This window comes from Pogona vitticeps, chromosome 5 (genome assembly GCF_051106095.1).
Source record: "Pogona vitticeps strain Pit_001003342236 chromosome 5, PviZW2.1, whole genome shotgun sequence".
In the NCBI taxonomy this organism is placed as follows: Eukaryota; Metazoa; Chordata; class Lepidosauria; order Squamata; family Agamidae; genus Pogona; species Pogona vitticeps.
The window spans coordinates 89,910,189-89,933,170 of record NC_135787.1 but is presented as its reverse complement, the minus strand read 5'-3'; the positions used below and the strand labels follow the sequence as shown (position 1 = coordinate 89,933,170).

The 22,982-nt window shown below is 39.9% G+C and overlaps 1 protein-coding gene across 5 annotated transcripts in view; it reads right to left on the bottom strand.

The window, feature by feature from the left end:
- Positions 1-22,982, bottom strand: part of PROM1 (prominin 1) — a 206,444-nt gene that overhangs the window by 29,165 nt on the left and 154,297 nt on the right. For all 5 annotated transcript variants that reach the window (XR_013545551.1, XM_078394067.1, XM_078394066.1 and 2 more), the window contains 4 exons: positions 12,679-12,825; positions 7,073-7,144; positions 3,736-3,828; positions 3,187-3,204 (listed from right to left, as the gene is read on the bottom strand). Coding sequence is in view for 4 of the 5 variants with exons in the window: in XM_078394067.1 (XP_078250193.1) it covers positions 3,187-3,204; positions 3,736-3,828; positions 7,073-7,144; positions 12,679-12,825 (330 nt within the window). In the remaining variant the exon portion in view is untranslated. The remainder of the gene's footprint in view (positions 1-3,186; positions 3,205-3,735; positions 3,829-7,072; positions 7,145-12,678; positions 12,826-22,982) is intronic.

The following is a 22,982-nucleotide window of genomic DNA, read 5'->3' as shown; positions in this document are numbered from 1 at the left end:
AAGCTCCCTTTGGGCAGGGGACAAGGCGGCAACCTGATCGGGTAGGGAGGCAGCAGGAGATGGAGGTGGAGCCACCCCTAGCGGCTGCCCATTGACTGCTTCTCTGCCTCCGGCAAGGGACAAAATTAGGTGGTCATAGTTTACATTGGGGGGGTCATATACACTGAAAAAATGCAGTAACAATAACCAGATGGCGATATACAAGCAACTCAACTCAGCTAGGATCAGAATGGAAAGTTTCCCTGAAAAGTAATGTCTTTAGTTGTTCCTTAAATATCAACAGGGAAGAGGCCAGGTGAAGCCCCTCTGTGAGCTGGTTCCACAAGGTTGGAGCACTCATGAATAAAGCCCTGCCTCTTGTAGATGATTTCTGGATGGGTCAGGCAATTGACATTGGGGAGAAACATTCCGACAAGTAATGTGGGCCCAAACCATGGAGGGCTTTACATGTAAGAGTCAAAACCTTGAACTTGATCTGGGACACAACAGGTAACTAGTGGAGGCATGCCATAACTGGGTTAATGTGATCAAATCTGCTCGCACCATCCACCAGTCTGACTGCTGCATTCTGGACCTGCATCCAGGTCAGCTTCAAGGGAAGCCCTTGATCTCTTCTAGATTCTTTCCTGGTATTGATGTCAAACTGATTGGTCCAAAGTTGGCTGGATCTTCCTGTTTCCCTTGTTTGAAGATGGTGATATCTCCTCACTTTAGTCTTCAAGATTTCTATCTGTCTCCAATAATTGTCAGAGATGATATGCAGTGGCTGTAAGATTATACCTGCAAGATTCTTTAATATCAGTTCATTGGGCCCTGGATACTTAAATTCATTTAAGGTTGCTAAATGCTGTACTATCTCTTTTTCCTGGGCAGAAGCCCTCTCATTTTGTCCTTTATTCTTCTTGCATCAGTTTGGGTGCTGTTCTCTGATTGTGAGAAAAACAAAGGGTCAAAGTAAGAGTTTAACAGTTCTGCCTTCTCTTTGCCATTTCTGAGTAATTCTCTGTCCTTTCTATAAAGTGCTATTATTTTCTTATACTTTCTTATGCTTCAAGTGTACCTGAAGAATCTTTCTTTGTTTTTTTAAAAACATCTCTCTTGCATTTTGAGCATTAGTCTTCTTAATCTTCCCCTACAAATACTGACCATCTCTAGCTATTCTTCCTTGGTGATTTGCCTCTCATCCCACCTCCCATATATGTCTCTTTTAAACTGTAGCTAATCTGATAGATCTTTATGCAGCCACCCTAATTTCTGTGGATGTCTCCTATATTTCTTCCTTATAGGAATAGATTGTGATGGTGCTTAACGTATAGTGCTGTTTCTTTTGAAGACATTATACCTTCAGTCACTACATTCCAGTCATGAGTCTCATCCCATCAGTTTTTGGTAATGCTATTAAATCACAGTTGTCTTCCTGTGTTAGAAGTTTCAGCTCAACTTGTATCATCCACTGCTGCTTCTTTGTTATCCTTTTCCCCTCATGCTCTTGCAATGTCACCCCATTTCCTGATTCATTCCTGACACTCCTGCTTGCAGTACTTGTTATCTTCCTGTCCTCCAGAAAATTGCCTCCCTCCCCCGGTTAATTCAGCTGAAAGCCCTCCTGAACAGATTGGCCAATTTCCTAGAAAATATGCTTTTCCCATAAACATGCAACATGTTTGCCAGTAGTCCTTTTTTATGGAAGCACAAGCCATGATTCAAGAAGCCAAACTTTTCCTGAGAACACAGTCCACACAACCAGTAGTTCACAACCAGTAGTTCACTTCAAGGCCGGGCCTTGAACAGGAAGGAATGACCAAAAATCCACCTGTGTTCCAAGATGTTATATCTTCCTTTCCCAGAGCTTCACAGTCAGTTGCTGAAGACAACTGACAGCATCATTGGCAGCATCATTTTCCCCATGTGGATAAGAATGAAGGGTTGATGCTCTTGGGTCCTCATGTTCTGGGCAAGCTTTCTATCACATCCTCAGGGAGACAAGCCATCTTGTCAGGTCTGCAAATTGTTACCTCTGTCCTTCTTAGTGGAAAATCACCTACTACTACTACATGTCCTTTCCTTCTCTGAGAAATGGCAGAAATTATTCCATCCAAAACATCTTCCATAGCAACTTCCATGCTCTCTCTGGTGATTGGGATTTTGAGCTGTGGAAAGAGGCAGCCTGGACTACTGTCTATGTGGAGGTTCTGAGCCTCTGTTCCAGCAGCTCAGTATCACTATTCATGTGGAGGGTCTGATACTGGTTCTGTAGCTCCAAAGGCATAGCATGGATCCTGACGATCCTGCTTCTTTGAGATACATTCCTCCACAAACTTACCTACTGGACTAAGTATTTTCTTCCACCCTACAAGCACTCCTTTCTGTTGTTCTTCCAGGACAATCTGCTAAGCGGATTCCATAAGTGTTTCATTTTCTCTTATGAGAAAACGTGTGGGGACTGAGGCCTCAAACTGCTCCACTTTCTCTTCTAGCAGGGCAACCAGCTTGTGAAGTAGTCTCCTAGATCCTCATGCAGGAAAACAAACATTCCACCGGTGTTGCAGGTCACTGAAAGTGCTCTTTGGTCCTATATAGGCAGTGGAATAGCAATCCTGGCCTCCTTCTTAAATTCCCATGCAAAATGCCCATTAACTCACCATGTTTGCAAGCTCCTGGTCATGAGCTCCCAGGAATTCTTGAGTTTCGATATAGACCCCAATACACATGCTAACAAAATATCAAGAAAGGACACAAACAAACTCCAAACAGCTCAGACAAACAACCAGCCTCAGATCAACAGACACAGCATCATCATCTCTCATTTCTTCTACACAAAATGTCCCTGTTTACTCATTATGTCTAAAGATCCTGGTCACAGTATGTGAGCATATAATACCATGCATGTTTAACTACACTGCTATAGAAAGTTACTATGCATCTTTATACAAGAATAGTACCAAAATTAATCTCTGCGGGTATTTGACATCTTTTTGAAGTGTCTCACAAATATTTTCTTTAAGTAACAGTGCAAGAAGTATAGATCTCACAACTTAAAAATACTAGCAAAAGCACTTTATTGTGAACTTGAAGCCTTTCATTTCTTAGCCCTCACTCCCACTGAAACCAAGCCTAACCACATTGATCTGAAATGGATCTAAAACCAATTACTTACTTTCAATTTAAAGAAGGAAAAACACTTACCCTAGCTCTAACATATTTCTTGACAGTCAGTTTTTGGAAAAAAAAAGATTGAAAATGTTTTAGAGTTAATTAGGAGGCAGATGGAAGGAAAGAAAAGAAAACAAAAGCATAAAATATCTGTATTTTCCAGTAAGGCTTTTTCATTAACAAGAAGAACAAGAATGATAACATTAATGCAAACTAAAAAGCTAGATAATCCAAATTACAGCCTTATATGTATATAGGAAAACATAGTGGTTCTCCAACAAACTCAACATTCATGCTGTAACAGAAAACTATTTTAAGATGGAAACACTTCTCACAGTGGGGCAAGAGAAGGAGAGAAAAGTGCATAAGCCTGAGGCTCATCATTAGTCAAGCATATAATGCTAGATAATAGTTTAAAATGATATTCAAAAATTATTTGAAGAGGCATTAAATATAAAGATGCCTGATCCTTACACCAGGAAATCATTAACTGAGCAATGCCTTGATTTCAATTACAGTTTTCCAACTTGTTAACGATTCTTTAACTTCTCAAATATTGTCCTACTTTAAGATTCATATTACCATCGCTTGTTCCAATGGAACAACTTGTTGGTTATGTATCATCCGAATATTATTTGCATGTCCTTTTAAAGCATTTTCCAGTGCTCCTTTGGGCTGCAAACATAAACAAATATTTAGTTCACAGGTGACAATTCTTATACTACACAAAAGACCCTCCTTTTTCAAAGAACTGAGTAATTTCTTATATATTATCCTTATACAAGATAATGCCATCAAATTTAATGAAATATTTTGGCCAAAATTCTTCTTCTTTTTTAATTTAACAAGGGTGACAAAAAGGAAAAGGGGAATTGAGGTTAAATGGGGAGAGGAGAAACAATAACATACTAATGTCCATTCTATACATATTGCCATATCAAAATTCCAAATTACTCTTTTTACTATTTTCTGCCTTCCAGATTTAAGTTCTCATTTCAATATATGCTCTTCATACGCTGCCTGTTGACTCAGTCCATTTGTAGAATAAGTCCCATCTTTCTGTTGCCTTTTGTACAGGACAGTCCTTCATCACTTCTGATAAAATGTCCTTTTCCGCTGTTTCCCGTATCTTCTCTATAAGATCTTCTTGTTTCGGTACTATCGGATTTTTCCAATTTTTGGCATAGAGAATTCTGGCTGCAGTAACTATGTATATAACTACATATTCATTTGTCTTTTCTATGTTATCAGGTATCAAACTCAATAGGACAAAATTCTAATGATGGCTGCATAAGATTTGCATAATTTAGGTAAGGTAAAAGTTCCCCTTGACATTTAATCCAATCATGTCTGGCTCTAGGGTGTGGTGCTCATCCCCCTTTCCAAGCCATAGAGCCAGCATTTGTCTGAAGATACTTTCCATGGTCATGTGGCCATTGCGACTAGACACGGAATGTCGTTACCTTCCCACCGAGGTGGTATCTACTCGCATTTTTACATGCTTTCGAGCTGCTACGTTGGCAGGAGCTGGGACAAGCTACGGGAGGTCACTCCATTGCATGGATTTGATCTTATGACCACTGGTCTTCTGACTTTGTAGCACAGAGGCTTCTGCGGTTTAACCCGCAGTGCCACCACATCTCCTCTTTTACCTGTATTCAAAACCATTTCCTATATGCTTATTAAGGAAAACTACTTTATTTTGCAATACTAGGAAGCAGGTAAATTTTTACATTCATTCTATAACTAAGATATACATTTGTCTTGTTTTTCCTTTCAAGGCAATGTACCATTATTTTTTTAGAAGAAAGAAAGGTGCAATGGTGCCTACTATTGAGATGTTTGATTACAGAAAGATATCTATTAAAAGATAGACCAATTACATGATGTGATTTCCTCCCTAGAATGAGTGGTTGAACAGAAATTTAGAAATACAGAACCTCTTTTCTGGTTTATATGAATAACTAAATGTATTTGTTGAAAGTAGTGTTCTTTCTTCATGCTTTGTTTTTGTTTGCTTTCATTTTTTTTAAAGTGGAAACACAGATGCCTAGTCTCCCAAAAATAAAAAATGGAACCACAAAACTGAATGCATGAAACTAATGAATTAAAAAGATCTTCACAGCTTTGCTTCTCAATATGTTATGGGCTGAAGCTGGGTCTTTATGCATGCAAAAGAGTTCACATCTCCTCTTACAAAATTTAGTTCTGCGAACATGGAGGATCAGACCAGAAACCTTTCAACATCAAAGCCAAATTCTCAGTAAAGTGGCAAGATATTTGGCATTGCAATTGAAAGCATATAAGCTTTGCATTCTTTTGATGCTACTGGTTGGACAAAACTCAGGGAATGGCAAATGAGGGTCTGTCCAGAGAAGGTATATAGATTGGTATTTGGACTGCTCAAGGTACAGTTTGGGTCAAACTAAATTGTATCAGCCACATGTGTTTCTACTTAGATGAACACATCCTGCCCCTTTAAGGGCTGCCCTACTACTTTCTAATACAGGAATAGGAGGCTCTGGGTTTGTTTGTGTTTTGCAAGATTCGGCACTTCTAATTATTGTGTTGTGTAGCCTGTGTAGATGGCTAGTTCACACCCAAATGGAGCTGTGGGTTGCCTTATCCCAGGTGACACCTCTTTGACATATTTGCTGAATAGTGACATTAAAAGGGAGGACAGAGAAACACCCTCCTCTATTTTTATGTTTGTTTTTAAATATTTTCCTGAAGATCCAGTGCAGTTCCAGTATCATGCTAAGTTGATGCATTGCTCTTTCAACATGCCACTATTTAAGAAGAAGAAGAAAAAGGAAAAGAAAAGAAAAGAAAAGAAAGCCCTTGAGGCCCACTCAGTGATGCCTATGAGAAAAGGCGAGTAAGGGGGCTATGTTGACTCCAAGGGCTCCACCCCCACAAAGCAACGCAGTCCCAGCAGAGCTGAGAAGAAAGGCAGAGAAACAAAGGGAGTTACGTCCCTTCCATCTCCCCAACCTTCACTCCAGTATTTTCACCTTGTGCTACTACTGTCACTGCAAGCTCGCTGCAGTGCTGCTATTTTCTTCTGCTGCCTCCTTACTTGTGAGTAAACCTTACTCATGACTGAACTGGGTATATCTGTACATGAGTAAACCAGCGATACAAAGGCTTATGTGAACTTTTTCACAGGAGAATAAACATCTCCAGTGTGAACAGAAGGATTGTTGAAGTGAGAGATAAAATAGATCACACTGAAGATAAGAACCTTTTAAGTACAAAAGAGACTCCTTCAAATTCCCCTCTCTGGACAGGCCTTTCCTGGGAGCCAATGTGTGCATTTTACTCTTGAAACTGAACACCTTCCTCACTGACAGTTGGGATCTGTAAAATGTCAGAACCCACTGAGCAGTAAAGGCTTTAAATTTACACACTGTATGCATTCTATCTAATACAGTAGCACCCCCTCGTCCACAGGATCAGTATCGACTCATTCACTTAACCATGGTCTGAAAACATTAAATATTTAAAAAGATCAGAAAAAACTATTTTCACATACATTGCCAGAACCAGCCATTAGAGGAAGCCAGAGATCATTCTATGAATACTCGTTAGTTAACAATACATAACATGATATCTGGTGTTCTCTAGCGGCCAGTTCTAGTAATGCATGTGAAAATATTTTTTCCTGATTTTTTTCTTTTACCATGCTATCTGTCTGTCTGTCTGTCTGTCTATAGTTTGCTATTATCCATCTTTTTCAGTATCCAAGTGAGGGCTTGGAACCAATCCCAGTAGATATTGGGATCCTATTGTATTCTCCAACATCTCAACAATGGAGTGTTTACTAGGCAATAAAGAAAAATTCATATGGAACCCACAGAAAAGTTCTGTCAGGTCATACACTGTTGTTAGTATTTCATTCCAAACAGACAAAACTCACCAGCTGGTCTGCTCTGGCTTCTAAATCATTAGCAAATGACAAGAGATCCACTTTGGTAACACTCTTATTGATCTGCACAAAACAAAACAGAAGTCAACATCACTGCAGCATTTAGAAATTGTGTTTTTCAGACCTCTGGTAGCTTAGCAACAAGAGAGCTGGAGACAGATTTTACACTTCCAGCTAAAGAGGAAGGAGTCACATAGTGCCAGGATTCACAGTGGTTTGAATCAGAGAGTTTTGATCTCTCTGTACAGTAGGAATGGACAGGTCATTCCACTGTTTCTGAGGCAGATGCACTGAAATGCACCTCCCTTTGTAAAGAAACTAATTAGAAAGGGAGAGAGACCCAGAAGACTAACCAAATACCCTAGTTGCTTCTTCAAGTCACACCAGTGCACGCAGCAAGTAAAGTCTGAGAAAGATCACTTCAGAGCTTTAAATGTATGGATTTATTTCAGGGTTGCCACTGAAATTTTATTTTTCATTTTCCTGAATTTCCCTGACCAACATATGTCTATTTTCCTGACCACCATTCAAATATAACCACAAGTTTAAAAATGAATAGGTCGTGCTGCATTAATGCAAGTCTTAATGAAATGTTCCACTCTACAACTACACTTCTCTACTGCAAAAATATTTGTCAAAGTAAGAGATTTAATATCAGCTTCTTTAAACATTAACTGCAGCAACATCTGTTTTGCAATTGCACCAAAAATTACACCAAGATACAAACTTCAATTCAAGCAAACTCTGAAAGCTAACAAATGACATAACGTTTTTGTTATCATTTTAAAGGTACACTAAAAATTGTATAAATGTTCTATCTAAAATGGTTTCTCTGAAGCCACATTACAAAACGCATAGTTTCAAAATTGCAGTAATAATCAAGTTAAAAATGAGAATACATGTAATGTGGTTTTAAAGAAGAAAGATCTAAGATATAAAACTATCACCTCTACAGTTTTCTCTTATTTTGTAACTCAGTTTCTCATCATTTCCTCATTTCCTCTTCCATTTTGGCTTCTTCTCTCAGTTTTTTTTTAGCATTTTCTAGATGTATAATTTGTCCCTCAAATGTCTTCTTTTCTTTTTGTTGCTTATGCTGTTTAGCCTCCAGGTGTTCTGTGTAGCGTAAATGAGCATGCCTATCTGACTGCAACAGATTCATATCAATTACAACAGATGCAAGTCCTCCACAGTTCAAGACAGCATCCTAAAGCTGACATTGACAGACAACAGTTTCTTCATGCAGGTTCTCAATTAACATTGACTTATTAACTGAAAACCCACTTTTAGTGAAATATTGTCTTTATTTATTAAAGACAATAAATAAATTGTCTGTATTTATTGTAATAAAGACAATTATTACCATTGTTTTCTTTATCATTTGTTATAATTTTGCAACTGATAAAGAAGACATGCATTCTTCTGAAGAAGGTCTTTAGTAGTAGCAGTTTGAAGAAAAACACTTGTTAGATACTGTGTGGAAACTTTATGACAGTAATCATCCTAAAAACAAACCACTAAATCCATCTGTCCCTTTTGAACCACCTTATTCAAAGCTTCATCAAAACAGATAACTAATGTTTGGCATTGTTTCAGCTGTTTCAGTAAAAGATCAGAGAAACATTGTGCCAAGCCAAAAGCAACAGCATACATTGCTTTTGTTTTTCCAAGACGAAACTGCTGAGCTATCTGGCTATCTGGGAACATTCACTTGAATAACTCACTGATGTTGTTACAAGAGTTCAATGACATCTTCATCACCAGTTGCAAAGTCCACAGGTACTCTGCTGTCCTAACACAGTCCTTGATTACATAGGCAACCATACTAGTTTGTGTGGTGGGTAATTCTTTGCCATTTTCATCACTCCGATCATGTTTTCCAGTTTTCGAAAGGGTCTTCACCCTCTCTGGTTTTACTATCTGAACTTGTACTTGGCTTTGGACCAAAACAAATTGTGATCGACTATTGACTTGATTTAATTTTTAGCTTCTTCTGATGTAATGGTCCTTATGTATGAGACTCCACAGCTCTAATTCCTATATTACTTAGCTCAAAGGTTTTGTTGCACACTTTACAATAACCTTTGCATTTGTCTCCAGCAACTGGTGATAGCCATGGAATGAAGTCAGGATGAATTTTGAAATCCAGCCATTGCATATTAACAACTTTCCTCTGAGAAGCCATCTTCAAAATGTGGTTTTGTTAGCAGATTTTCTGGCAAGTAGGGACTTTCCAAAGATGGGAAAGTGTCACCTTCACTTTCTGGTTCCAGGAAGTGTACTGAACAGAACAGTAGCAAGAAAGAATAGTGGAGATTAAATGCTTGCAGATCATTTCTGCAATCTAGAGAAGTAGGCAAACCTCATTTGCAACCTTTATGCATGGGAGAAGTCAGGGAAGAGGGTGAGAGAGCTGGTACTCTGTAAATTCCACCAGGAACAAGCAATCACATAGGAAAAACATATTTTGTATGGTGCGGAGTAGAAAGTGCTAGTTGACTGTGAAATCCAAGAGCAGCAAAACTCATCTGCAACTCTGTGCTGGCTTCAGTAGGAGACAAAATGTCCGTTCCACATACAAGCATGACTCCAAAACATGCTTAACTTTATATGTAAGTTAAATGCAGTACTAGCAGGAAGCATGAAAGCAGTTAGATGTTTAAAGTTTGCATCTTGCTAAATGTTTAAACTAGCCTTGCCTTACAAATGCTACAGGTAGACCTTGTGTAATGCTACAAGAAGATGTCCTGGAAAACCCAGAGAGTGTGGTTGCTGACCTTGAGCCAGACACCCTGGAGAGTGAAGTCAAGTGGGCCTTAGAAAGCACAGCTAAAAACAAGGCCAGTGGAGGTGATGGCATTCCAGTTGAAGAATTTAAAATCTTAAAAGATGACGCTGTTTAGGTGCTACACTCAACAGGCCAGCAAGTTTGGAAAACTCAGCACTGGCCAGAGGATTGGAAAAGATCAGTCTACATCCCAATCCCAAAGAAGGGCACTGCCAAAGAATGCTACAACTACTGTACATTTGCACTCATTTCACACACTAGCAAAGTTATGCTCAAAATCCTACAAGGTAGGCTTCAGCAATATGCGGACCGAGAACTCCCAGAAGTACAAGCTGGATTCCGAAGGGGCAGAGGAACTAGAGACCAAATTGCTAACATGCGCTGGATTATGGAGAAAGCCAGAGAGTTCCGGAAAAACATCTACAACTGCTTCATTGACTACACAAAAGCCTTTGACTGCGTGGACCACAGCAAACTATGGCAAGTTCTTAAAGAAATGGGACTGCCTGACCACCTTATCTATCTCCTGAGAAATCTATATGTGGGACAGGAAGCCACAGTTAGAACTGGATATGTAACAATTGATTGATTCAAAATTGGGAAATGAGTACGACAAGGCTGTATATTGTCCCCCTGCTTATTTAACTTACATGCAGAATACACTGTGCAAAAGGCTGGACTGGATGAATCCCAAGCAGGAATTATGATTGCCAGAATAAATATCAACAACCACTCTGATGGCAGAAAGTGAGGAGGAATTAAAGTACCTCTTAATGAGGGTGAAAGGGGAGAGTGCAAAAAATGATCTGAAGCTCAACATAAAAAAAACACCAAGATCATGGCCACTAGTACCATCACCTCCTTGCGCATGGAGGCAGTGACAGATTTTATTTTCTTGGGCTCCATGATCACCACAGGTGGGGACAGCAGCCATGAAATTAAAAGTCACCTGCTTCTTGGGAGGAAAGTGATGACAAACCTGGACAGTATCCTAAAAAGCAGAGACATCACCATGCCAACAAAGGTCCGCATAGTTAAAGCTATGGTTTTTCCTGTAGTGATATATGTAACTGACAGCTGGACCATAAAGAAGGTTGACTGCCGAAGAATGGATGCTTTTGAATTGTGGTGCTGAGAGTCCCCTGGACTGCAAGGAGAAGACACCTATCCATTCCAAAGGAAATGAACCCTCAGTGCTCACTGGAAGAACAGATCCTGAAGCTGAGGCTCCAATACTTTGGCCATCTCATGAAAAGAGGTGGAAAAGATCCTGATGTTGGGAAATTGTGAAGGCAAGAGGAGGAGGGGGTGACAGAGGATGAGATGGCTGGACAGTGTCACCAAAGCTGCCAACATGACTTTGACCAAACTCTGGGAGGCAGTGGAAGACAGGAGGGCCTGGCGTCCTCTGGTCCATGGGGTCACGAAGAGTTAGACACGACTAAATGACTAAACAACAGGCACACCTTGGAAATCATGCAGGGACAGAGCTCAATAAACACACTAGACTGGTTGCTGGGCGTAGATCTGAGAAAAACCTGGAGCTAGGAAAGGGCATCATTAAGTTTTACTTTTATTCTGCTACTTCTCTATTCCAGTTGCCACAAGAACAGATCATGCTCTTGCAGCAGCAGGCCAAAAATCCACTTCTTGAAATGTTGGAGTCACAAACTCAGCAGGCTGATGGACTTTTTGGTGATCACCAGATAAGTAGGATAGCAAAGAATCTCTTAGAAATAGAGGTTAAAGAAGTCAGCCACACACACAGGGATGTCTGCCAGCAGTGCTCTTGGTGAGTGACTAGTCAAGGAAGCAGAATGAGAAGACTGATCTCCCAAGGATCTCTGCCCAATGAATTTTGTCCTGCCCCCAGGAGGATTGCGCTTTTATTAACATTACAAGCTCACAGATAGTGACAGTATACAGATAGGTTACAGAGTTCAGATAGGGCAATGTTTACATCATGCCTTTAGGATTGGCCTAGGGAAAGGCAATTAAGCAAGCTCTCTATCACCTATGAGAAAGAGGAAGAATGGTGGTAACTCCCCCTCTCAGAAGCAGCTATGACATCATCCAGGAGACTTTTCTCTACACTGAAGAATCAGCCAACAGCTTAGCAACTTTGGGGAGAAGCGATTCCTCACATTGAAATATATTTTAATCACAATTTCCCTGACCAATGTCCATTTCTCTGACTTTCCCTGACCTTCTAGAAAGTATTTACAGTTTGAAATAAATGCATTTGGGTAGGTTGCTGGCTGGACAGGTACCCACTCACATCTGCTAGTAAAATCCAAGTCGAATATGGCTAGAGCAACAAAAATGAAATATGTGACCTACTGAATGATCAGGTGATACCTCTACTCTCTTGAGTTCAGGAACAAGAAATTACAGCAGAAGCTCTTTAATTCGTTAAACCCTTTATGCATGAATTAACAATGAAAAGACCACCAAAGACACACATGGCAAAATGTGTTCGAATAATCAGTTCTCATGTAGTATTCACTATTCTATTTAATCCGTCCTTCTTTTTAAATTAAATATAAACTTTCCACTCCCAAAGTTTATTGTTCATATTGTTTATTACTATTGTCTTTGTGTTGCATTTTTTGTAACTTGCATTAGAGAAAACAAACCATTAAAAGTTCAGACTAATTCAGATGAACCTGTCTGTATTGGGACCTTTACTGGAAACAAAATTAATATTGTAAATCTAACAAATTTGGAGGTTCATTGTGTATGTAATCTACTGCATATAGAATCTTGAAATAGATATCTCTCTGAGCCACTCTCTTACCCCATGGCTTACCTCTGATAAGTATGCAGCAAAATTTATCTCATTTATTCCTGAAGCACTGAAATTCATCAGATTCTGCTTTCCAGTTCCATCCAGCAGAACTATATTGCTTAGATTTACATTAATATGCTTGATTTTAAGTGATACATCTTCTGCATACTATAATAGAAAAAGCAAAAGGATGCAGTTTTCCTTACTTTCATCACTTACATTTAAAATATCCAGAATGGTGAGTCAGGGCATTTGATTGTCACACCAGAGACACACAAGACACATCTACATAAGTGGCAACCTTGTAGTGGGGATCGCTCATTTTAACTTTACGTTTTACAGGCCAAAATTCCATTACATAATGTATGCAAAGTTGTAAATTTCAGTTCATTCCTCGTTGGTAAATAAAGAGCCCCACCATGATTCTTGAGTGAGCACACACATGCTGACTTTTTGTGTGTACATACACCCCTGAGAATTACTCTAAGAGCTGTTTATTTATCAGTAAAGAATGGACCAGACTTATGACATTGGTTATATTATGTGACAGGATTTCAGCCACTGATTTCTAAATTATTATTTCTTATTTTTTTTAATTGACTTGCTCTTCATTCCTTATGCACCTTAGTATAGAGTGCAGTGATTATATAACAATTATAATAATATTAAATGCAAAGCACAGTAGGGCCCCCTTACCTATGGGATCAGCATCCATTGAATCACTTATCCATGGTCTGAAAATATTAAAAATTTTAAAAGGAAAATCCTAGAAATTTATGTTTATAAAGATGAAGTTACCAGAACTGGCCACTACAGGGAGCCAGGGACCATGTTATGTATAATGTTTGCTATTTAAAAAATAAACATTCGCTATACTCTGCATTTTTCAGAACCCACAGAAGGGTTTGGAACTGTTCCCTTGTGAATACAGGGGTCTTACTGTACAAGAAAAAACAAAACAAAAAGAAAAGTAAAAATACAATAATGAAAACAAATGAGAAGCAACTGATACAATAAACCAGAACATCCTGGCCTAAGATTCCTTGATGAATGGACCAGTTTTAATGTGACACCAAAAAGACTGCAATGCTAATACAAGACCTATTAAAACAGAAGACATTCAAAATTGCTGCCCACAACAGAAAAGGCTCTCTCACATGCCATTACATAATTAGGTATTTGAACAACAGCCTACCTTTCAGACCTTAAAGACATAATCAAACTGGTTCAGGAAGCAACATTTCTTCAGATGTCTAGGTATTAATTTGCTTAGGGCTTTAAAACTAAGCACTAGCACCTTCAGATGGGTTCAATAGCATGCAGACAACAAAGCAGTGCCTTCCAAATTAATATAATGGGATTCTATATGGTTGCATTAATTAAAGTCCTAGTATCCAGATATTTACAGATGTTCTTGAAGGGTAACCCCACATACAACACATTGCAGGTTTTCAGAGCACAGACTGGGAATCATGGGATAACTGAGTTGGAAGGGGCCTATAAGGTCATTGGAGCACTCACTGTAAGGAAATGAAAGAAAACTGGGAATTGTAGTCATGCAAAATGGAGTTTTTTAGGTTCTGTGTAAGATGAATTTAAAAGATAAGTTTTTCAGGAGATTGTTGTGCAGACTTGTTTGTCAAAGTCACAAGGTCCAGGAAAAGAAGATGAAACAAAAGACTGAGATAAGACACCTGGAGCCTGGAGCATGAGAACTTTGGGCAGTGATCAGAGTGATCTGAGTTACACACACTTAAACTTAATTGGGTGTCAGCTTGGAAGTGTAATGAAAGTGGTCCTAAAGAGTTGTAAAATGAGAGGGTTTGTATATGTAGAATGAACACTCCATGAATGCTGTGGAATGTGAGACCGAGAGGCTTGTTTTTCTTTTAAAGACGAAGGGGGGGAATAGCCCAGCTTCTAGATGCCAACATGTAGACATTGAGCAAAGATGATTACCTAGCTGTTTTTATTTTAATTAGAAATTGTAAGTTTATTTAAACATTGTAATAGTCTGGAGATGCTCAGTGCTTATGCTTTTAAGCTACAACTATGTGCTAATGAATCTACTTTATTTTCTTAATAATACAAATACAATTCTTCAACAAGGACCTAGTCTCTTGATACAGCAAGAATATCTAAATCCAGTGTGGGGAAAATGTATGCTTTTACAATGTATATATCTGTGGCAGTAGCAGACATTGTGCTTGGGCACGCAGGTCACGTATACAGCGTGCTAGCTTCCAGTAAAGGATGATTCATTAACCTGCTTTTGTATCTAGGATATTACCTGTCTCTGGGTAAATTGTATTAACTTACTTGTGTATTTAAGGTGTTATCTGTCTCTGTTTACCCTGCTCGTGTATTCAGGAATGTTTACCCTGCTTGTGTATTTAGGGTTTACCTGCCTCTGTTTACTGGCCCCTCTGTTTACCCTACTTGTGTATTCAGGATATTACCCACCTCTGTTTAGAATGGTACTTGATTAACTTGTGCAAAGGTAGTAGAAAACAATACAAGGGGGCACGGCGAAGGATCACGGGAATTCCCGCTGAACAGCTGCTGCACGGCATGCTGTTTTGATCATCCAGATCCCATCCTGAAACCACACTCGAGTGCTTCGCCTCTTCCTTTCTCCTTGCTGGTCAAGAAGGGGGGAAGGCTTCATCTGCAGATCCTGACAACTAGGCTTCATCTGCAGATCCCTACAACAAGGCTTCATCTGCAGATCCCGACATATGGTGCCTTCTCTGAGGACAACTTTTGACGACCACCCACTCATCTCAAGGAATGGTCTAAAATAAGCAGCTATTTTCATGGACAGCCAAGAGTTAAAGCAGAAGTGATTTCTACATGCTCCAAAGTGCGTACTTGCCTTCAAGGCGCACACAACATTCTTTTCAATCCAGAATTTGAGACTAATCTGCTCCAACAACTTCCTGAAATTCTGCCTCCAGCCTCCTTAGCTCCCGTGCTGCACTCTTGGTCTCATTCTGACCAGCCTGAGAACACCTCCTGGAAAACCCAGGATGACTTAAAAACATTGCCCCCTCAGGCAACTGAGATTGATAACCGTTCTTCAATGGATACAACTGCTGCTTGTTCAGAAACTGGCTGTGTCATTTCTGCTTCTCCTGTCCTGCAGGAATCTGCCATAGCAGTTCCTGTCAGATCTGAACTTTTCCAGGCTCAAGGCATCAGTGAACTGCAAAGCAGTAGCAAGGACAATGGGATGGACTCCTTATCTGCCCCATGGCTTGTCCCTAATGACTGCAAGGCCTTGATAAAAGATTCCTTTCCACCAGCAGAAGGACTCCTTTGCCTTCAAGAATGGCAAGATTTGGCATTTAAGCAAGCAGGAATTAATGTTGGTGCAGCAGGAGTAGCTATAAATGCATTCCAATCAGCAAATCAAACTGCCTGCCTGCCTCCCTCCCTGGCTGGCCTGAAAGAAGCGGCCCCCTCAGTGTCTCCACCTGGTCAGCAAAAGTTGCATGATATCCCAGGGGATCTGAAGGATTTCTTTGATGTCAAAGCATTTGGTGCATCATATAAGGAAGGGGAGGAGGAAGAAAATCCAAGGGGAATAGATGTTACACTACAACATGCTTGCCTTGAAGTGTCACTATCGCCATATGTTCTTGGACTTGCAATGGCAATTATACAGATCACCAAAGAATGCCTCCCACCTAGCCAGTAAGATAGATGGATGCTGTAGGTGGAATGGAGTGAACCAGCTCCTTAAAGTTTTCCCCCATCACCTTCCAATCTGGAGAAAGCATTGTTTATACTCAAGCCACTTGTAAGGGATCCAAATGATGTCCTGGACACTCTATGTTCCATTTTAGAACTACAAATCCTATCACACCTTGCATTGCTGAGTTTCCTGAGTAGCTCGGCATAATGGGACTTCATACAAGCCTGCATTCCTGTCTCTGCCTCTGTGCCTTCAGGAGTAACAGTGTCAAGATCTTAAGAGTGACTCCAGGCATTCTGCCTGCTATTTTGGCTACTCCGTGGCTGCTAAATGCAGTTCTCTACACCCCTGAAAAGGACAGAATGCTTGTTCCAGATGCTGCCAATTGTCAGGAACAGATACTTAACTGTTTGTTTTTCTTTTCCGCAGGGTGATGTTGATAAGAGTGTTTGACATGCCTTTCCTCTGTCTTATCTGTTAGCCAGATCTTAAAAGACAATGTGCATTGAATTTCACAGAGAAGCTTAGTTCTAATGCTCAGAATTCGCTGCAGCTTTTTTAGCCTTTAAGTTTATGAATTTAATTTTGTTGTAGACACAATATGTTTATAAGTTTTTTCTTTTGCATTTTTTTCCCATATCTATATCCTTCTATTACATTTGATTGTGGGTTTCTTGATGGAGAGACTTTTAGCTCACTGTGGCTCTCTCCTAAATATGTCACAAGCTTTCCTTGAAAACTTTGAAAACTTTGTCTGTTTATGCCTGAGACAGAGAAGCAAATTATTCCCTTGAGGGACATACACAAGATAAGGGACATGGTTTCCAAAATTACCCACATCACTTTAGCACATGAGGCTTTAGGGCCAATTCAACATAATTAGTGGCCCAGAAGTACATTTACTGGGACATGTATGGAAGCTACTGCTCAATCCATATCTACCATATGCATTCCTCAAATCAAGTCTCATACAAGAAATTCATGATGTGTGTGTGTGTGTTCGGTGGGGAATCACTGAAGCATAGGATTTCCTTTAATTCCACAGGGCAAGCAATTGTGGAAAGAGCACATTTAACTTTTAATTCTCTTTTGCAGAAGCAACCTGAGCATGCCTTACAATTTTCTACTTTCTCCTCATAGCAGTCCGCTGTGTTTATGTATCTAAATATTAATCATGCACTCCTAGCAATGGAATAGTTAATTAGTGATCAATATGTTTTCTTTTTCTGAACATGATTATGTACTCTTGTTATGTATATTGTGTTTGCTTTAATCTACACTGTGATGCTGATGTCATCAGACTGTGCCATCTAATTCTCTTAGCCCTAAGCAGTTATCAGGCTGAATATCATATCCTCCATGAAGATGCTGCTTATGACTCGCTGATTGCGCAAAGATGGATTTTGCCACCACTCGATGACTGAGCGACGTGGATCCCTAGATACAGAACTTTCTGACATGTATAACTAGCGATGGATGGTTTCAAAAACAAAAAAACAAAAAAAGGGAAAATGTTGGGAAATGGTTCTGCTGATAGGACAGAGCATAGAGCTTATTAGCTAATTCTGGTATTTTCTATAAGTCTATGTATCTTTCTATATTTAGGTATTATAGGGGTGTATAAGTTAAGCCCAGTAGAAATCTTATAGGATAAAGAAGTGCTTGAGTGTTTATACTAATGCTTAGGAGCTGTTTACGCACCACACTCATGGTTTGTGTTTCTGTTGTACTCATACAGAGAACTGGAATGCCAAGATTCCAGGTTTCATTCCATCTGAACAATGTTTTAAAGTTTTAAAGAATTATACTGCATGTGACAATGAGTTTTGGCTCTCAGCGCAACAAGGAGGCAGGTTTGGTTATTTGAATGCCTCCCTTATTCCCAGTGGCCTGGAACATTCCACAATGGGAGATATCTATTCAAATTTTCCTTTCATGCAAGCTAATTTTACAGGATCAGGTTCAATCTGTGCTCACATGTTTCTGATTCCAAATTTAGTTACTATGTGTTCTGCATTTTTCCGTAAGTCTGTACCTCAACTATCTTTAACCACTAAGCAATTGTATCAAGTAAAATATCATGTTCTTGATACTGTCCCGCCCTTTGCCGAAGACAAACCTGACTTCAGGCCATCATACCAGCGCTGGAACTCCTTGGACTCAGAATTTTCAGGAGTCTACAACAGCCATCGTCTTCAACAAAATAAATAAAAACAGATGGGATGTGGGGAAAATGTATGCTTTTACAATGTATATATCTGTGGCAGTAGCAGACATTGTGCTTGGGCACGCAGGTCACATATACAGCGTGCTAGCTTCCAGTAAAGGATGATTCATTAACCTGCTTTTGTATCTAGGATATTACCTGTCTCTGGGTAAATTGTATTAACGTACTTGTGTATTTAAGGTGTTATCTGTCTCTATTTACCCTGCTCGTGTATTCAGGAATGTTTACCCTGCAAGTTAGGAATTTGTTGGAAGAGTCATATTTGGCAGAATTTGTCTCCCAACAGATATCAGGATAATTGAAATCTCCCATTCTTACTAAATTGTGTCTCTCTGAAATTCTAGCAGTTTTTCAAAAGTTTTTTCCACATCTTCTTTTTGATTAGGTGGTTGGTAAGGTAAAGGTAACATTTTACCTTTAAAGGACATTTAGTCCAGTCATGTCTGACTCTAGGGCACAGTGCCCACCCCCGTTTCCAAGCCATAGAGCCAGCATTTGTCCGTAGACAGTTTCCTTGGTTACGTGGCCAGCACAACTAGACACAGAATGCCATTACCTTCCCACTGAGGTGGTACCTATTTCTCTACTCGCTTTTTTACATGCTTTCAAACTGCTAGATTGGCAGGAGCTGGGACAAGTGATGGTAGCTCATTCCATTGTGTGGATTCGATCTTACGACTGCTGGCCGTGGAATTTAATTACCATGTTCCTTTTGTTTTGTTTTTTGTCCCAATTAATTTAATCCAGATGCTCTCAATGGTATAACAAAACTCAATCTTCTGTATTTCTATGCAGGAATATTATTTTTTTTAACATATACTGCTATTTCACCTCTCTTCCTATTATTTCTGTTCTTTTTGAATGATTTATATCCTTTGATTGTTGTGTTCTAGTCATGTGAGTCATCCCACCATGTTTCAGTTATTCCTATCAAGTTGTATTTACCCTCCTGGACTAAGATTTCTATTTCTTCTTGTTTGTTTTCCATACTTCTGCCATTCATATATAGACACCAATGACTGTGCGATTGGTGTAAAAAAAATGCAGATCATCAGACTGAATTTTTTGCACAGCTGCCTTCAAAGACAGTTCTTAAACCTCAACTGGAACAAAGCCATAATAAGCAGTTTTAATGCTTGGGGCTTTGTTGTCCTATTAATTAAGCTTGAGTCATATGAGAATGCTGTATGAGGGTGGTGACAGATAAATGGGGAGAAATGTCTGAGTCTGACAGTGCAATGCCATATTGGTTACATGGTAAGCCCATCTGTTTTGTGTTTCCTTTTGCATGGAAAGGAGTGGGTGAAAAGGAATACACACATTGTGTGAGTGGTTTTGTGCTCTTCCAGAATCAGATTTTTACATTTTCTTAATTTCAGTCTTTTAGTTTTTAAATCCTAGACAACTTGGGACTAGGTTCATGTGAGGTCTTACAATCCTGTCCACCAGATATGTCTCCCCTTCAAAAAAGTCAGAACAAACATCATGATTTTCGTGCCCCAACTGAATTCATAGCAGACTTTTGTACAGGATATTCATCACAGCTTTATTTATTTTTTTCTTTTGTCAAGTAATAATGATTATATATAGCACTACATCCTTTTGCAGCTCTTTACCCTTTCTTGAAAGAAACTTTACACTCCCAAGCCTGGAAAGCCCACTAGTGTTTTGGAAAATGTTGGAAGGGCTTTCCTCATGTAAATTAGGTAATGCTATTTTATGCTGTGTTTTTAAAAAGTCATCTTGCTATGAAATGAGGCCCCAAAGTAATCACCTCATGTAGCCAACACTGACAGAGAAAAGGGAGATTCTGGAAGAGCTGCAATCCTGCACATCCAAGGTATGCAGAAGTATGCCTACCATGGATAATGTGTGGTTAAAGAACTGAAATACTTCTACATTAAGACTCAGCATGCTCAGTGGGCATGAAATCAACGCCAGAAAGTACTGGAATGGTCACTAAGGGCAATTATTGCCAAGGGAGGAAATCCACAGATAAATATGTCTGACAGATGGCCTCTGTTTAAACACCTCAAATGAAGGAAGAGTCCACCTACAAAGAACTGTGAAATGGAAGCAGTTTTGGAAGAGGCAGATGTGTTAATCTGCAAAAGCATATCAGGCAAAATCCAAAGAAACAAAACAAAACAAGACAAAAAGACAAAAACATGTGACACCTTAATGACTATTATATTTTAATGTAAGCTTTCGTGGACATGCCCACTTCATCAGACATTAAGAGACAGAATGAAATGAAATGTATATGAAATGCAGTGGTGCCTCGACTTATAAACGTCCCGACTTAGGACCATTTCAAGTTACAACCAGCTACGGCCGCAAAATTTTGCTTCGACTTGTGAGCGGAGCTTTGAGTTAAGACTGGAAATAAGGTGGGGGAAAAGGCAGGGAATTCAAATGTACTAACCGTTGGTCGGCGAAGAGGCTGCTTCTTTGTAGCTCTTTCATCCCAACAGTTAGAGAGTGTGCATCAGAGGAGGCTTCAGACTGCCTGGTGCTGCTTTCTCCTTCTGAATGAGTACATACAGGGTTTTACAGGGTGGGTTTGGGCTGGGGGGTTATGTTTCTGTGCTGTGATTTTTGTGTGTGTGTGTTTTGGTGTGGTGTTTCCCCCATCCCCAGCGTGTTCTGATGGGGCCTGCTTTGTTTGAGGGGTTTTTTTGTGTGATTTCAGCCCTAGTGCATTCCAATGGGGCTTGCTCTGGTTTTTTTGGGGGGGGGTTCAGCCCCAGCGTGCTCCGATGGGGCTTGCTCTGGTGTGTGTGTGTGTGTGTGTGTGTGTGTGTATTTTAGCCCCAGTGCGTTCTAATGGGGCTTGCTCTGTTTGTTTTGTGTGTGTGTGTGTGTTTTTCAGCCCCAGCGCGTTCCGATGGGGCTTGTTGTGTTGTGTTTTTTGGGGGGGAGGTGATTTTTTCCAGCCCCGATGCATTTCGATGGGGCTTGCATTTTGTTTTGTTTTGTTTTTGTTTTTGGTGATTTTTCCCCCCGGCCCCGACACTTTCCAATGGGGCTTGCATTGTTTTTTGGGTTTTGGTGATTTTTTTTTATCCGACCCTGACGTGTTCCAATGGGGCTTGCAGTGCTTTGTTTGGTTTTTTGGTAATTTTTTCCCTGTCTGGAACAGATAAATCACATTCCAATGCATTCCTATGGGAATCACGTACGGCCATTTTGAGTTACGACTATCTTCTGGTATGGATTAAGTTCATAAATTGAGGCACCACTGTATAAGTTTCACATTCCACATATTCATTGGTTACATGCAGTAACTTGGCCTATGTTTGTTTTACAGTCTTGTTGTAAAAATGCCTCAGGAAGATAGACACCAGGTCTGAGCAGGTGAGGGGGAATGGGGGATTTGAAGATTCATTAAACCTCAAGATGAGAAACAAAGGTTTAAAGAAGTTGGCAGAGGAATCACGTGTGTTAATGTAGGGAATATAGACAGTTTTTACCTTAGAGCCTTGTGATGAGAGATGGGCATGACAGTAGTGAAGAAATGGTTGGAGACAAGTTTCTGTGTATTGTGGTTTCTGATGTTAGATTTGTGACTGTTGATCTCTTTCCATAGAATTCTCCTGTTTGTCTTATGTAGAGTGTAGAGGGGCATTGTTGGCAAAAGATGGTGTAGATGACAATTAGCTGAGGAATGAGTGAAGCTGCCTTTGATATTGTGTGTGGAATTGTTAGGTCCCATGATCGTGTTGCCAGAAAAATGAGAGGTCAGAACTGGCAGAGTGTAGCCCTCCAGTCTGTATTATGGTCTATTGTGTGTATTTGCCAGAGGTTGGGAGTTGTCTGTAGGCAAGTATGGGTTTTCTCACCAAGGGCTTCTTGGTGAAGTGTTCTTGTCAAGTATAGGTTGGAAATCACTTATGATGCATGTAAGTGGTCTAAGTTGTGGACTCTGCATAATGGACCCTGTGACTTTCACCCTCGTGGTCCCTAGTTGTCTCCCCAAACACAGAGCTCACAAAGGCAAACCAAAATCTCCTGACACGCTGCCACCAGTTGATCTCCTTATCAACTTACTTTACTCAGAAAAGATGAAGGTTCATTCAGTACTGGCTTATTAATAGAACAGGTCTATTGATTACAGTTGGTTTCTGGAACAATTCTTAGGCACAATCTTCAAGTTTCATCAAGCTTCAAAATTAACCTTCTGTAGTAATTATCACAGTTTCCACTCAGACTAATCACTCCTCAGACCCCTCCTCCTCTCATTCCTAACACAGACCCCAACTGACTCCTCCTCTCAGGCACCGCCTTTTAACATCTCTCTCAGCTCCACCTCTTAACCATATTAGCATATAACTCATGATTACATAACTTATTGCGTAACAAGGGCGAACGCTACAGACCCCTATACAAATGGACTGAGTA